This window comes from Nanorana parkeri, unplaced genomic scaffold (assembly GCF_000935625.1).
Source record: "Nanorana parkeri isolate BGI_ZX_2015 unplaced genomic scaffold, ASM93562v1 scaffold343, whole genome shotgun sequence".
Classification (NCBI taxonomy): domain Eukaryota; kingdom Metazoa; phylum Chordata; class Amphibia; order Anura; family Dicroglossidae; genus Nanorana; species Nanorana parkeri.
This window is the reverse complement of record NW_017306611.1, coordinates 534,635-549,589: the sequence shown is the minus strand read 5'-3', so window position 1 is coordinate 549,589 and position 14,955 is coordinate 534,635. Positions and strand designations below refer to the sequence as shown.

The 14,955-nt window shown below is 39.7% G+C and overlaps 1 protein-coding gene across 1 annotated transcript in view; it reads right to left on the bottom strand.

Annotated features, from left to right (window-relative positions):
* Positions 1 to 14,955, bottom strand: part of TRPS1 (transcriptional repressor GATA binding 1) — an 82,468-nt gene that overhangs the window by 25,258 nt on the left and 42,255 nt on the right. Inside the window, exon 3 of the mRNA XM_018558488.1 lies at positions 2,123 to 2,726. Within this exon, the coding sequence (XP_018413990.1) occupies positions 2,123 to 2,726 (604 nt within the window). The remainder of the gene's footprint in view (positions 1 to 2,122; positions 2,727 to 14,955) is intronic.

The window sequence follows — 14,955 nt, the reverse complement described above, 5'->3', positions numbered from 1 at the left end:
TCAGACTGGGAAAAGAAAGGGCTAGCAATGGCAGACAAATCAGTGCTGCATCTATAGGTAGTGACAATGAACACGCTGACAGAAGGAAAGAGCAGAGGGAGGACATAATCAATCTCCTGCTGCTCTTTCACTGTCGATTTAGCAGCCTAGGGTTGAGGAGATGACAGTACTGTAATCCCAACTAAAACAGAGACAGTGGTGTCATCCCCCTGCTGTGCTTTGTGGCAGGGAGTAAAATTCAAGAACAAATGAGAAGAAACTTAAATCCTTTGGCAGGTAAAACAGCTCCATTTATGTAAATCCATTTATACAATTTACAATTGTTGGCAGGTAAAACAGCTCAATTTATGAATTTTATCTGTGTGTTTAGATATTTAGATATTTTAGCTGTGTGTTTAGATATTTTAGAGTTCAGCTTTAAGACAGGGACAATCTATTCTTGTTCATGTGTCCCGTTTTCTGTGAAGAGGGTGTTCAATAGATGTGCCCCTACCTCTTCATTAAAACACTAGCCCGGTCTTGTAAAGTGAGCTCATTGATTTAGTACTTGCTGCAAATATTGAATTAATTAATTAATTTTACCTGAAAAGAATTACGCAAACAGAGCATGGAAATCTCTCAGGATTTTACATGTCAGTACTTCTAAAGGTGCTCATACACCTTACAATTATCTGCAGATTTTCTGTGGTCAGATGGAAAAAGTGCAACAGATTGGCCCAGGTGGAGATGACTCCATCCACACAGCTCAGTGTAGATGGAGGAATCCGTTGCACCTTTTCCATCTGACCACAGAAAATCTGCAGATAATTGTAAGGTGTATGGCCAGCTTAACATATAGTATAGTACTGTACCATGTACAGTATAGCACTGTACATCTCACAAAGGTTCATATCTGAGATGAAGGAGGTGCAGATTTAAAAGGAGCTTTGCCCTCCTAACATCACCCCTGTTTTTTAGTATTTTTTTTCTTTAAAGAAGAAAATGTGACATGGAATAAAAAAGAAGAACCTGAAAGGATAGCCTTTTTAGAATCTTTAAATTTAAAAAAAAATTCCCTGTCACTGGGCCATTGTCACAATGGCCATGTCAATCAGGCCATTGTTAACAGATCTATGAAATCCTATCAAAGCAGGGTACTGCAGTCTTTTAAAAAAAAAAAAAAATTCCAGTCAAAAAAAGAGAAACAAATCCTAAAATGTACTGTATTAATGTTTTTTCTTTAAATAAAAAATTCAGGGAAAACATTTTTTTCTAGTTGTGTATAGAGTGGGGAAAGTTTATCATCTCCGTCAGGTTGTTACTGCTGTCTATATACCAACTGGGCAGAGATCTAACCTCACTATTTGCCCTGGGGACCATTGTTACCAGAAGAAAAGAAAAAAAGAGATTAGAGAAATAATCTTTAGGGATACTTACAGGTGAAACTCGAATAATTAGAATATCGTGCAAAAGTAATTGCAGTAAGTGCTGCAAAAGGGGCCCAAACCAAGTACTGAGTACGAATGCATGCTTGTACTTTTCAGAGGTCCGATATTGTTCTATGTACAATCCTTGTTTTATTGATTGCATGTAATAATCTACTTTTTTGAGGTTGTGGATTTGGGGTTCTTGGGGTTTTCATGAGCTGTAAGCCATAATCATCACAATTATGACAAATCACGGCTTGAATTATCTTGCTTTGCATGTAATGAGTCTATCTCATATATTAGTTTCACCTTTTAAGTTGCATTAGTGAAATAAATGAACTTTGCACAATATTCTAATTATTCGAGTTTCACCTGTATTCTGGTGAAAAGTGACCCTCATTTTGGGGATATTTCTACTTAATTCCTGTGGAGTGTCTGGAGATACGAAGTGCAGAGAAATCAATCTCTCTGATGAGGACACAGACAGCAAATAAAACTGACAAAGGTTCCAACCCCTCCCAACAAAACATTGTTTTAGTTATACAGCAATGACTAATTAGCAATCAGTGTTGTGTAATGATGCTCCATTTGCTGCCATTTAATGCATCAACCTCAATGTAGCTTATATTTGCAGTACAAAGTATCAAAGTTTAGACAAAAATGTTCTATGAAAGCTGTAGGTAAATAATATAAATAGTGTGAGAAAATGGACTTACCCGAAGAAGTGACTGGGATTCCTCCTTGGACTTGCTATCCCCTGTAGCTAGATACTGTGGTGTAAGCGGTCCTGATTTTTCTCCACTAGCTCCAGCCGTCGTACATTGAAATCCCTTGGCATTGGCAGACAAGCCATACAGAGGTCTTGCTAGATGTGCAGCTTCAACGTTTGGGCTATTTCTTGAGGATTTCTGCTGCTCTTGGTTGACAGACACAGTGGTCAAAAGGCCCAGCCCTATCTGAGTATAGGAAGGGCTTTTTCTCAGAATGTCTGATCCTCTCCAGGCAACACTATGAAGGTCATCTACTGAACCATCAGACCAAGCTTTCTCCCTGAGCACGTCCTTGTCATCTGGCTTTTCCTTCTTCACAGTGCTGTCATATATGGCTTCTCCCATTTTAGAATCTGGGGTGACAAGGTTGTACACCTTCATCTCAGTTTTTGGCTCTTCCTTGATGGGAGGTGTCCCATGGACCTCTCCACCATTAGATGTAGTGATATCAGACTCCTGGCAATGCGCAGAGTTGAAGTGATCCAAAAGGGACTGGGTGTCAGCTGCTGTGAAGCTACACTGCCGACACTTGTAGCAGTTGTGAACCCTCCTAAAATAAAAAGAACAGAACAGCCATGATATAAAACCATAATTTAACCAAATCCGTGAGGCTCTAGCAATAACCATTACATGTCTAACCTTCAGCACCTCATCGTTAACTAGATTCCCTGCAACATGGACCTTTAAATTATAGCTAAACCTAAAAACAAAAATGTAAAATAGCAAAGCTTACAGGTCCTTAGTTGTTGTGTCTGCATAAGTTTTCAGAAGAACATTTTCAGCAAGTACAAAAGATACCTGTAGACCTTGCCAGAAATGCAGTATCACTGTAAAATTAAAAGAAAGCACAAATAACCTTATTTTTATTGTGTGAATAGAATGTGATGGAGATGAACAAAGGCAGAAATGTTTTAAGTCCAGTATGTACGACAACCATGTTCTCTACATAAATACAGTGAAGAAAAAAACATAGAGCTCAAGGGACAGGAACTGTGTTATTTGCAGGATTATCAGCTGAAAATAAAAGAAAAAAAGGCCTGAAAAAAAGAAAAGAAAACAAAAGCAGCCACCAAAACTGGTAAGCAAAAATAAAAATAAAAAAAACCTAAATCAAAAGTATGCCTCTGTAAAATTCAACCAAAATGCAATTTAAAGTAGTACTTCAGGCTGGGTGTTTTTTAACCTTCATGCAATCTCTGCATTAGGGTAAAAAACACCCAGTGCATTTTTCTGTCCCTCGTCCCCCCCACACTTACCTGTGAACAACAATGTCACCGCCGCCGGTCCCAGAAACCTTGGCTGCAGGAGGGGATACTGAGGGCAGAAGAGCCATAGGCTCCTTCTGCCGTCAGTCAATCTGTTGGGAGGAGAGGAGCATCGTGGCCTGCTACTTGCGGGCACGGCAGGGATCGCGCACATACGGGTCCTCCTCAGCAGCCAGCTAGCTGATGGAAGCACCCACACAGGGGGCGAGGGCAGAGCTATTTGGGGAACAACTAGAAAATGAGGAATTGAACATTTTTAAACAAAAAAAATGAAGGATTTTTATAAGTGTGGGCCTCCAATTGATTGAATTGAAAAACTAAACCATGAAGGTATAATATTTATTCAAATGTTACTTCTATTAGACTTAAAAAGGGTAAAACATTCTGTTCAATTTAAGTTTTTGTAGCCATCCATAACCCTGTTTGGGAAATTTCATCTAACTTCCTGTCCCTGTGACAGCATTAGAAAGGAAAGCTAAAAAGAAAAGTAAACATAATCATCAAAAAATATTGCACAGCAAACCAGAGAATGTCAAAAATACTTTTAAGAAAACCTTACAATAAGAGCACAAAATGGGCAATCGCATAAGTATCTCGATTATGAGCTAAAACACAAAATGGCTCACGTATTGTACTGTATGTTTCGCCAATAGACAGAGAGCTTTATCTACCTACTTATACAAAGTTGCACAATGTTCTCTGGGGTGATGTGAGGCATTAAATGATCTTTAATGTAAGACATGCTGTGAATAATGAGAAATCATACAGTTACAATGAGTCCATTAACACGCTGTATTGCATTCTGTTTACTGACATCCAGAGTTATGTCTTCCCTGATATCTCTATCGCAGGTTGGTGCTTATGTATTTGTAAAGAATTATTTAATGGAAGACTAGACAGGTTTAGCACACAATTGGCACAATATCATGTTGCTGTCAAGTCGATAAGAAAGTTCTATTGTTTTAAGTGTAACTGATGAATTACAGGCTGGGTAAAGGCGGTGTTGTCAGCCTTCAACTAGCAGACATCACCTCTCTTTCCACACGCCATTAAGAGCCAAAACATGATCGCTGTGTGACGAAGATAAGAAAACAGTTCAGGATGATTATTGAAAGGACTTATTTTTGTTTTTCTACCTTAGCACGTGGTTTAAGACACAAATAAACAAGGGAGATTTGCCAACGAGTGCTGTCCAAGGTAAAACTCAGAGGCTAGAACAAAAGCTCCACCCTGCCGAAAGCTCAGCCAGCTACTGGATTAAAGGGTATGTACAGCCTTTTTTTTAAATATTTAAACTCCTTTCTCCATATTCTGGAGATGCAACAGGAAACAAGAGGGAATTTCACAGTAAGTGAGAGAAATTCAAATCTTAGAAGATTGTTGTTAGAATAATTCCCCCATTGGATGAGTTTCCTCACATTACACTCTGGTGACTCCTCTAAATTTTTGGATTTCACCTCACTTTCTATGTCAGTGACAATGGTCACCATGACAAAACAGGTGTGAATTTTCCCACCAGAGAACACATACAGCAAAAAATCAAAAGCAGCCATTCTAAACCAGGGTTCCATGGAACCCTAGGGTTCCTCCAGAGATGTCTAGTGCATTCCTTGAGCTATGACCGATTGACCTCTTATTTGATGGTTGCTTCATAGTTCCAGGGCTAACGCTACTTGGAAGAGCCAGTGGCATAACACCAATAATCTTTGTATTTGCCTGTAAGAGTGGAATTCTGGGAGTATTCTTCCTTTTAACCACCAATACAAAAGGAAATGTTTTCACTAATCCCAGATGGATTGGTTTTATCAGGATTTCTCCCAGACCTGCCAATTATTTTAAGGGTTACTCTGTGGTAAAAAGGTTGCTCTAACCCTTCCCCACCTCATCTACAAAGAAACCCAAAAAACTTTTAACCTGGTGTTCATCCTTTTGTTTGCCATGCTTGCTTTACACCTATAGATGCTATTTAGTTGTCTGCCATTCTGGCTTAACCCCATGGATGCCCCTTTCCTCATCTAGAGGGTCTGAACTTCTGTTGTAGGCTATTTCTGGTCCTCAACACTGCCCTATGTAGCTCTCGGAGGGAGATGTGGGATATGACAGAATCCAGTAAACATCATCTGTCCTGAAAAAAAAAATGGATGAACCAGGCTGCTCTGGATTATTTCAAATGTAACTTAAGGTAAGCTGAGTTGATCTAAAGTTAACTCCAAACAAGCAGCTGAATGCACAGTTAGATGGGACCTGTTTCACCTGTAAAACTATTTGAAATCCTCTTCAGCCAGCATTATGATCCATGCAGCCCTATTGGACAACAAAGTCAGATTCTCTGCCTCCACTGCAGTAACAGGAAATATTTGATCAAAATATTGGTCAAAATACACCCCCTTGTCTGCTGAGGTTGCTGATTTGACTGATGATGTCACTGATTTGACTGTAAGGTCATCCCTCTGCTAATCCTACCCTCTTCTGTTTTCAGCACATGTGCACTGCAGCAGAGCCTGACTGGTTGTCCCCAGTGCGTGTGCTGCTGTAAAGAGGATTAAATGAGGCAGATATGAAGCTTTTTTCATTTTATAATGAATACATAAATGTATTAAATTATTGTGTGTGTGTGTGTGTGTGTGTGTATGTGTATGTGTGTGTGATTGTGCAAAGCTTCAGCACTTCCTGGAAGTGTAAAAGCTTGACTCCCCCTCCCCTTCCCAACTCCCACTCAGTTAAAAGCATACTCCACCTTTGTGACCATGCTAAATATGGGTGCAACATGAAAAATGGTCACATTGCACAACCCCCTACCCTTAAACTACGTCTCCACCATGCCACCCAACTGAATACCAGGGTGCCACAGCCTTCTGTTTTCAACTGAATTTGGCACGTCAGTACGTGACTCCGTCCACACAGCCGCATCATTTATCCACAAGGATCTGTAAAGGGGGGAGGGGGGCTACAAGTCCCATCCACCACCATGGCAGCAACTTGTAGATTTCAATGGAGCACAAGTGTGGTGACATCACTGTACTTGTAATCCACTGATTACTTCCTACAGTCCCATAACCAAAGGTGCATACTGAGGTGCGGACCTGGGGCTGGGGGAAGTGCCCGGAGGAGCTTGTGCAGGGCACCAATAGTTAACTGATTGTACTTGCAATGCTATGCAGTTTTCAATTCAAAAATGCAGGTGCCTTAATAAAATGTTTGTAAAAGCTGGACTATGCCTTAAATTCCATCCAGTTAGGAGTTAGATTCAGTTAACACATGAAAGTGGGGAGAAGAAGAGGGAACAGATGTCATGACAGCCAGTTAGAAAGGCAGCTGCATATGGGGCCTTCTTATTGTACAGTGTGAGAAGAATCACGGGTTATGTAACTTAGAGAAACAGTAGAGGAAATAAATTCTGAAGCTCTTCTTTGTCATCGTTTCCTGACCAACCTGAAGCTGTGTAGTGGAAACCTGTGAAATTAGGTTTTTCCGTGTTACAGCATCAAAACATTACAGCACAACACTTTCATATCAACCACAAATACAAACAGAACTAGAAGTGTATAAAAAGCAATGACACTGTGCTTAATACAGGAAACAAATGCAATTCGGTAGTGCACAAAGAAATTTCCCTCTGCATCTGTGTTATGCTGCATACAGTCGTTTAACTGTGCTACTCGTGCATCCAAACAGAGCCAGCTTTATTAAACTCACAAAGAATATTTAGGGCAATGATGCCAATCCATTCCCTTAAACACAATGACAATGTGGCCACAATGTATGCACTTCTTACGATTTTCTTGCATGAATCATTTCTAACCACTTACTACTATGGTAGCCTTCTGCACAAAAGGCCAAATTAAACCATTACAATCTCTGTTGTAGAAAGTTTACATTTCTTAATAAAGTCTTTAGAAATTAGCAGGGTTATTCACAAAAGGGTGAAGAGTTTGGAGAAGGCAGGAGAAGTGAACAATCTAGGAAAACATAGTTGATTTGGAAAAATTCTCCAATTCAGCTCACTTTCCAGTTCAGCTATGTTGTCCTAGATTGTTCACTTCTCCTGCCTTCTCCAAACTCTTCACCCTCAGGTGAATAACCCTGTTAGAATCAGATTTGGTGATGTCATGTCTGTTCTCACTGTTTTACTTGCTGGAGAGAAAGCTGTACCTGAGGACCTGCAATGCAAGGATCCAAACAGAGCCAGCTTTATTAAACTCACAAAAAATATTTAGGGCAATGGTGCCAATCCAATCCCTTAAACACAATGACGATGTGGCCGCATTGTATGCACTTCTTACAATTATTACCTTTGTATCACTTGCCCCCCCTACTAGATTGTTAGCTCTCACAAGCAGGGCCCTCCTAACCCTATTGTAATAAAACTGTATTGTATTGTAAATTATATTGTAACTGTACTGTCTCCTCCTTTTTGTAAAGTGCTGCGCAAATTGTTGGCTCTATATAAATCCTTTATAATAATAATAATAATAATCTCCCTGCTACTGCTTCATTCTTTATGTGGATCTGTGCTTCATCCTCCTCCTCTGCTGCTTTTTGGCCAGGCACCAGGATGGCAACTTTGTCAGTTAAGTCCTTACTGTCTCCACATAGAGACACAGTACAGAGAATGGTAACTCTCGGTAATGGTGGATAAAATCAGCTGCAGGGAGACCAGCCTATACTGGTGGCTGGTCCTATGTCTTTCACTTGCCTTTTCTGGGCACAGCATCCACAGTACACACAGTACAAGTCCTCTTTAAACTGTTAACATTCTCATATATAAGTAAACAGAAGCCTATAAAGTAAAGCTTCCAGTCCATGCTTGAGTCGGTCGGCCACTCTCCAGCCATTTAAAGATTAACTCAGAGAAAGTCTTGCATCATCTGGAAGCAGGCTTCTATGAACCACAATCTATTACCTACTACAAGCAGGAAAGCAATCAGTAATGTTTTCCTACCTAGCTAAACAGCAAAATGACTGATTTAATTTGAGAAGAGTAAACTAAACCCACATCCACATTTTCTTTGTTGCCAGTAGCGAGCGAACTGTATAATTTGTTTGTTTTACTGCTGTTCTGCTTTCTTGAATCAATAGTGTACACACTTCTAGCTCAATGCAGGTGAAATGTCAAGATATCAATCTGTGAAAAGCGGGAAGACAGGTGAGCAAACTAGGCAGTGAGGTGGAACCGTTTGGAGATCGCTCTGGTTGAACGTCTTCCAGATTATGTCATAGCAAAATCCCAGAGTTACACTATTTGTGAAAGGAATATTTCCATACTCTAACCTGGAAAGAACTCAGGGCTAAGAGAAAGAAAGCATTGTAAAACCCTAAAGATTGACCAAGCCTGGGTTTTGTAGGTCTAGACAGAATTTCCACATTGAGGACTTCATAAACACTCCAAGTGAAGTTTTGGTTTTTTTTGCCTAGAAGAGAGTTGGGATTTATAAGACAAAAGCAAATTGCCAACTTTCTGCTGTGGAAAAAGAAAACAATTTGATTTAATAATGCCAGTTTTGCTAAGAGCAATTTTTGGACTAATACAGCATGCTTGCCATGCAGTTTATTACACCACTCAGGACTGGACCGGCTATAAGACTTCAAGGAACGGGGTATGTTTGGGATTTAAAAAAAAATACTGGGCTTTGGGGGAAGGTGCTTTGCAGGTTAAATGTCTGAAGTTTATTTATTACATATATTTATATAGCGCTGACAATTTAAACAGAGCTTTACATAGTTGCACATTCACATTAGTCCCTGCCCTCAAGGAACTTACAACCTAAGGTCCCTTTTTCACATGCATGTGTACAGGTCCAATTTAGAAAGCAACCAATTGACCTACCAGCATGTCTTTGGAGTGTGGAGGAAACCAGAGTATCCCAACGGAAACCCATGCAAGCACAGGGAGAACATGCAAACTCCTTGCAAATAGTGTCCTGACCGGGATTTGACTGTACAGCATTGCACATTTAAAGCCCAACTTAGGGGAACAAGAAAGTACTAGAGTTCAATAAGTTATTTATTCTGTTCCCAAAGCAGTCTCCTCCCGTGAGGCTGATTTTTTTCCTCATTAAGAAAGTTTGTGTATATGCAATGGGGAGTATTGCGCCTGCTGTACTTGTGACCCAATCTACTGCAAGTAGATGCAAGTCTCATAGATCCCATCACTAAGGTTGTGTCTTGGCCTCCCTCTTCTCCCTGCCAATCATGAAATGAACCCTGGGGCTGCATGTTTTGCCTATAAGAGTATCGCATTCAAAGCAGCAGTTTACTGGGAATGCAGTAAATGGCTTCTTTGATAGGTATACTCATGTGGCCTAAGTCCTGAGTGTCTCTTGAACACTATATAATTATAATATTTGGTACAGTAGGGAAGGGTTAGTCATTGCTGTCTCTGTCCAACTGGGGGATTCATGTATCAGTGACCACACAGAAAGAAATGGAAAAACGTCCCAAGATGGAGCACAGATAGCATCCCTGCTGCAAAGATTCCCTTTGCTTCCTGTTCCAGTGACCACACAGGAAGTATAGTAGAATCTCCTCAGTGAGGTTACAGGCAGCCATACAAATGTCAGGTTCTAACCCTTCTCCAATCTAAACCTTAAAGAAAAACACTCTGGAGTTCCACTTTAATGAGACTTTACATTCCATAGCAGCTGTAAAGCAGGCGAAGCTGAGAGCTTCAGTTTATGGGTGGACAGCAAGTGCTGGTTTTAAAGGCTTACCTTTGCCTTACAGATTTAGAAGCATGCTTGGAGGTTAGAACATTTGTGCTGGAGTAATTAAAGTCCAGATGTTAGACATATATCAAGCAGAGTTACTGCTTACTTCAAGATTCTAAAATTTCTAGATTACCAGGAAATAATTTATGAATATGACACAGTAGTCCTAGGAAATCAGTTTTGTATATGTCAAAAGCCAGTTGGAACAATCCATTATTTTCTCTTTTTGTGTGTGACTTTTAGGTACCTACTGTTTATCAAATAGAAATGTCCCTTTTCTTTGCACGATTTCACACATATATAATTTATAGAATTCATTACCAGTTTGCTATCGGAGCAAAATCAAATGGATTTCAACTAAATTATAAGCAAGTGAAAAGAACTCAGCTCATAAAATGTCATCTTATTCACTCCATTAGTACATTATGTTCAGTGAATATGCATTAGGTCAATCTTTAGCATTGCTTTTCCGATGTTAAAGTGCTGCTTTTTCATTGTTGTTGTGGAGTTCCTGACAGTCAAGTTCCCATGCTACCTCCAATGATTAGTTAATTAATTCAATAATAATCATTATGGTTATGGTAAAAGTATATATACTGTATGTATGTGTATATACATACAATATATATATATATATGTGTGTTGTGTGTGTCCCCAAAGGAAGAGAATTCCCTTCACCTCCTGTACCCAAGAAAGTAAGAGGAAATCTCTCTAAAGCTCTGGTGCCCAACTTGTGGCCCTTAGTATACTTATTGTGTAGCCCTCAAGGTCCTTGAAGATAGTAGCCATAGTTTAGACTTATATCGAGTACTGTAGGTAAATGGTAATATCTTTTTAAAAAATTACGTGCTGTCTATGCTTTTTTTTCAGTTTATGTTTTTCTTTCTGATATTTTATAATGCTAAGAGAAATATCAAGTGTGGCGCACATTTTATTTTAAGGGGATTCTAGGGAGCACAAATTTGGGAGTATTAATTTGTAAAGGGGCTGCAATAGTAGTGATCTCTAGCAGTTTCATGTAATGTGTCTTCTATCTATGAACCATCTCTTCTATAGCATGTTCACAGTCTCCGACAATCTCCTATATCATATCTACATTCTCTGTTTATCTCCTGTAGCATACCTTCTGTATGCATGCTCAAAGTCTCTGACCATCTCCAGTTAAATGTCTGCAGTCTCTTTTCTGTAACATTACATTTACTGAATATAATGTGCAGCCTAGCTACTACTGCTCTGAAGTAAGGAGACATCTCCTCTTAGGGCTCGTTCACACCATGTCCGAACCAGATCTGGGTGCATTTCTGCAAATGCGGTGCAGTGCTTTTTTTAAAATGTATTTTTGATGTGTTTTTGATGCATTCCAGTGTAAAATAGTGCATGCAGCATTTTTTTTCTCCTCACCGAAATGGACAGCACTGGTGTTAAAGGAGTCCAGAAATACAGTAGGAATATATTGAGATACATTTCAACTGCAGACAAGAAAATGTCTGGTCTGGACATGAACAAGCCCTCAGACAGCTGCCACAATGACAGGTGTCCCCATTGGATCATATGCCCTCACCTTTTGTTCTAATTGCTTATCACTTTTACTTTCTGCATTGGAGAAAAAGATCACCAGGTTAGTGAAGTGGGACACTCCCTACAGACAGCAGTAGGTTCTAACGCGTCCACGTAGTTAGCCAAACAGAGCAAGAGGAATGGGCCACTGGGAATACTGATCCCACTAGTCTCTTTCTTAGTGAGGTTTCTGATCTAAATTTATATCTAGTACAGGTTTGGGAAAACAGATGGACCTTTGAATTGACCTTTGAATGTGACTCATAGCTCACTCAAGACTATGGACTACCCATATGAAAGCCCTGATTGGCCCAGAAATGTGACATGCAGCAAGCAACATGTTTCTCTATACCTTGCAGTACTGGGTATTTCATTTGACTCCTGCCACTGAATGGAGTTGAAGGGGAATAAAGGAAAGGTAAGTATATAGTGCTGTGAATGGGCAAAGCACAGGTTTGCTTTAAATTGCAATTGAACCCTCAAGATTTATTACTGTAATGCAGCCATAAGTAACTCTTTTTTTAACTGGTAAGTGCTGCAACAAGGGTTAAAAAAATACCTTGTGCTGCACCAATCCAGAGATTCAGGCCATTGCTTTCTCACATAAAGCAGCTGCCTGGCTCACCGGCAGTTCTCTAAACAAGAGTTCAAGTAGACTCAATCCTTCGAGCAGTGCTGTGCCAATCAAGAAGCCCCAACACTGTCACACGGTGAGTCCATATCCCTGTGTATCCTGTGTTTTGTGTGACTCCTAGCATACACAGGGTGGTTTCTCCTGCTCCTGGCAGCTGGCTGGAGGAACAAAGGAAAGGTGAGTATGTTTTGCTAAAAAGAGAGAGGATTAAACCAAACCTGTAGCTTGCCATGCAGGGGAAAAACGCTGAATCACGTAAGCTGATGAAAGCCTTCATTTTGAGGCAATATCACATTGGTTTTGACAAACCCCTCCTATTTTTCAGAATACAAGTTTATTTGTAAACAGTGTATCAAAAATATATTTTTCTCACTTCATCCTTGTCATAGTTTTCACTGGCTTCATTAGAGGCTCTAACAGATCTTCAGGCATGCCGAAATTGCGGAGAGCTAAGAGAGTGACACCTTGGAGTGGACCAGCACCTGTAAGCCAAAAGCTGTTCCACAAGCACAATCTGACCTTTGTGTTGGTCAAGTATTTGCTTTATAAATAGGTGTAAAAATGACCAGCAACATGGGGTACCAACATAACTCAGCATAATGAAATACATTTTGCTTTGGATCTTACAACCAGGCCCCTTAATTGATGCTTAGAAAAGAAAATAAAGGAACACACACACAAATGTTTTACAGAAGAACTTTGGCCAGGACAAACATCACTGGTAAACTTAAACATCTGGTTACGTGCTCATGGTATTTTCTTAATGTTTTTTTCAATGAGCTCAAGATGCATCTGTACCGAAGGTTAAAGTGGACCTTGAACATATTACATAGTCCCACCCGCCTTTTCGTATTGCTGCATTAAAGCTGTTAAAACACCTATGGAAAAAGTTAGAAAATATACTTACCTTACTCAACTTCTCTCCACTTCTTAACCCAACTTCTGTCCACAGCAACCTTCTCATGGGAGTCTGGTAATAATGAGGATCCCAATTCTCACGTTAAGATGATCCTGCACTGTGCTGTAGCATCTCCTCAGGAGATATGGGATATCCGACAGTCCCAGGATCTCACTGAAGTATCAAGATGGTACCCTCTCCAGTACGGAAGCAGGAGGTAAGTACTAAAAGTATATTTTCCAACTATGTTTTCTACAGGTTTATGGCCACAATGTGAAATGAGTGTGTGGGGGTGGTGGTGGGGTTACTATCAAATAAGTAGACTTTGCCTTTTAATACAAGGCTAAATTGAGAAGAAAATCAACAATACAGAGTTAGTCCTGGAGTAAAAAAGAAAATAGGCGAAAGGACTGCATGACAGGGTGGACAGGGAACTGAGAAGTACAGGGTTACAGGTTAATGTTACAGGGGGGTGGAGGTCACTTACCTGATTGGCTGGATTTAGGAGATGAAGGAGGGGTCTCTCTCGAGCGAACTTCCCACCCATCTGCCCCTTTTTTCCTATTTCTGTTCATATTTGTGTTTGACAGTATATGTTCTGAGGTTCTGTGCTGGCAGTGTACTTGGTGGGGTTTTTTTCTGTTGCAGTGAGGACTTGTCTCCGCTGCGTGTTCCTTGGCTTTGGCGGATTCATCAGTAAAAAGGTACAATACTTATCTTTACAAGGTCTCTGCAGTTAGTCATATTTAGTCCCTGAGTTGGTGTGTTGCGGCTAAGGACCAGTGTTTTAAGTGGTTTGCAGAGACCGACAATGTCAGTGTAAAAGGTGCCTTCACAGACCTCCAGATATATTTAGATATTTATATATTGATTGTTTTGTTATAAGTTATTGTTATATATAATCCTATTTTACTTGAACATTTTGTAATAAAACTGCTGCTACAGCCATTTAACTCAAATCCCGTGTGTAGCCTCTTATTTGGGAGGTGGGGATTCTTGGGGAGGTGGCGTAGCAGTGGGTACATTTTTTGGGTTAGAAATTGAAGAGTGACTATGTGCTACCCTGTTATGCAATTGTGTCGTTTTCTGACACAGTATTTTGGGTGATGGTTAGGTCCAAAAAGCCTACTAGAATCTTTTCATCAAAAGCAGACTTAATGGTCAAAAAGTAACTCATAATTAATTTAGTATAATTATTATGGTTTTGTTTGTCTAGAGTTCTCCTTAACTATTCTTTTCTACAGTTTTAGTTCGGAGTGCTGTCGTTATCTATTTTCGGGCACAGAAAAAATGTCCCTTCCAAGAATAGCTTGCATGTTCAAAATGAAACTACCATAATTATCTACCAAAAAAAAAAAATCCAGGGTAGAGAAATAAAAAGTTTTAAAAATATGTTAGATTGGGGAAATAATCAAATTAGCTAAATATTTACAGTTATGCAATAGAAAAATTAATTGTGCAGACTACAGCTTACCACATGTAAATATTGAGCAGACCACAACAGATTACCTTCAGCAGATTGAACAAGCACGTAAAATAAGAATCTGCTTTTCTTCCCCAGAAAAGAACATTTACCGTAAGTTGATTATTTAATTGCTTGATGAGAAGGCCAATCGTTCTAGAGCACCATTTTATTTTTGCCTTGCTGAAATTGGGGGAATGGCAGAAGCTTTGTCAATTTTGTCAATAGCTGCAAAAGGGACAAATTAGAAGACACT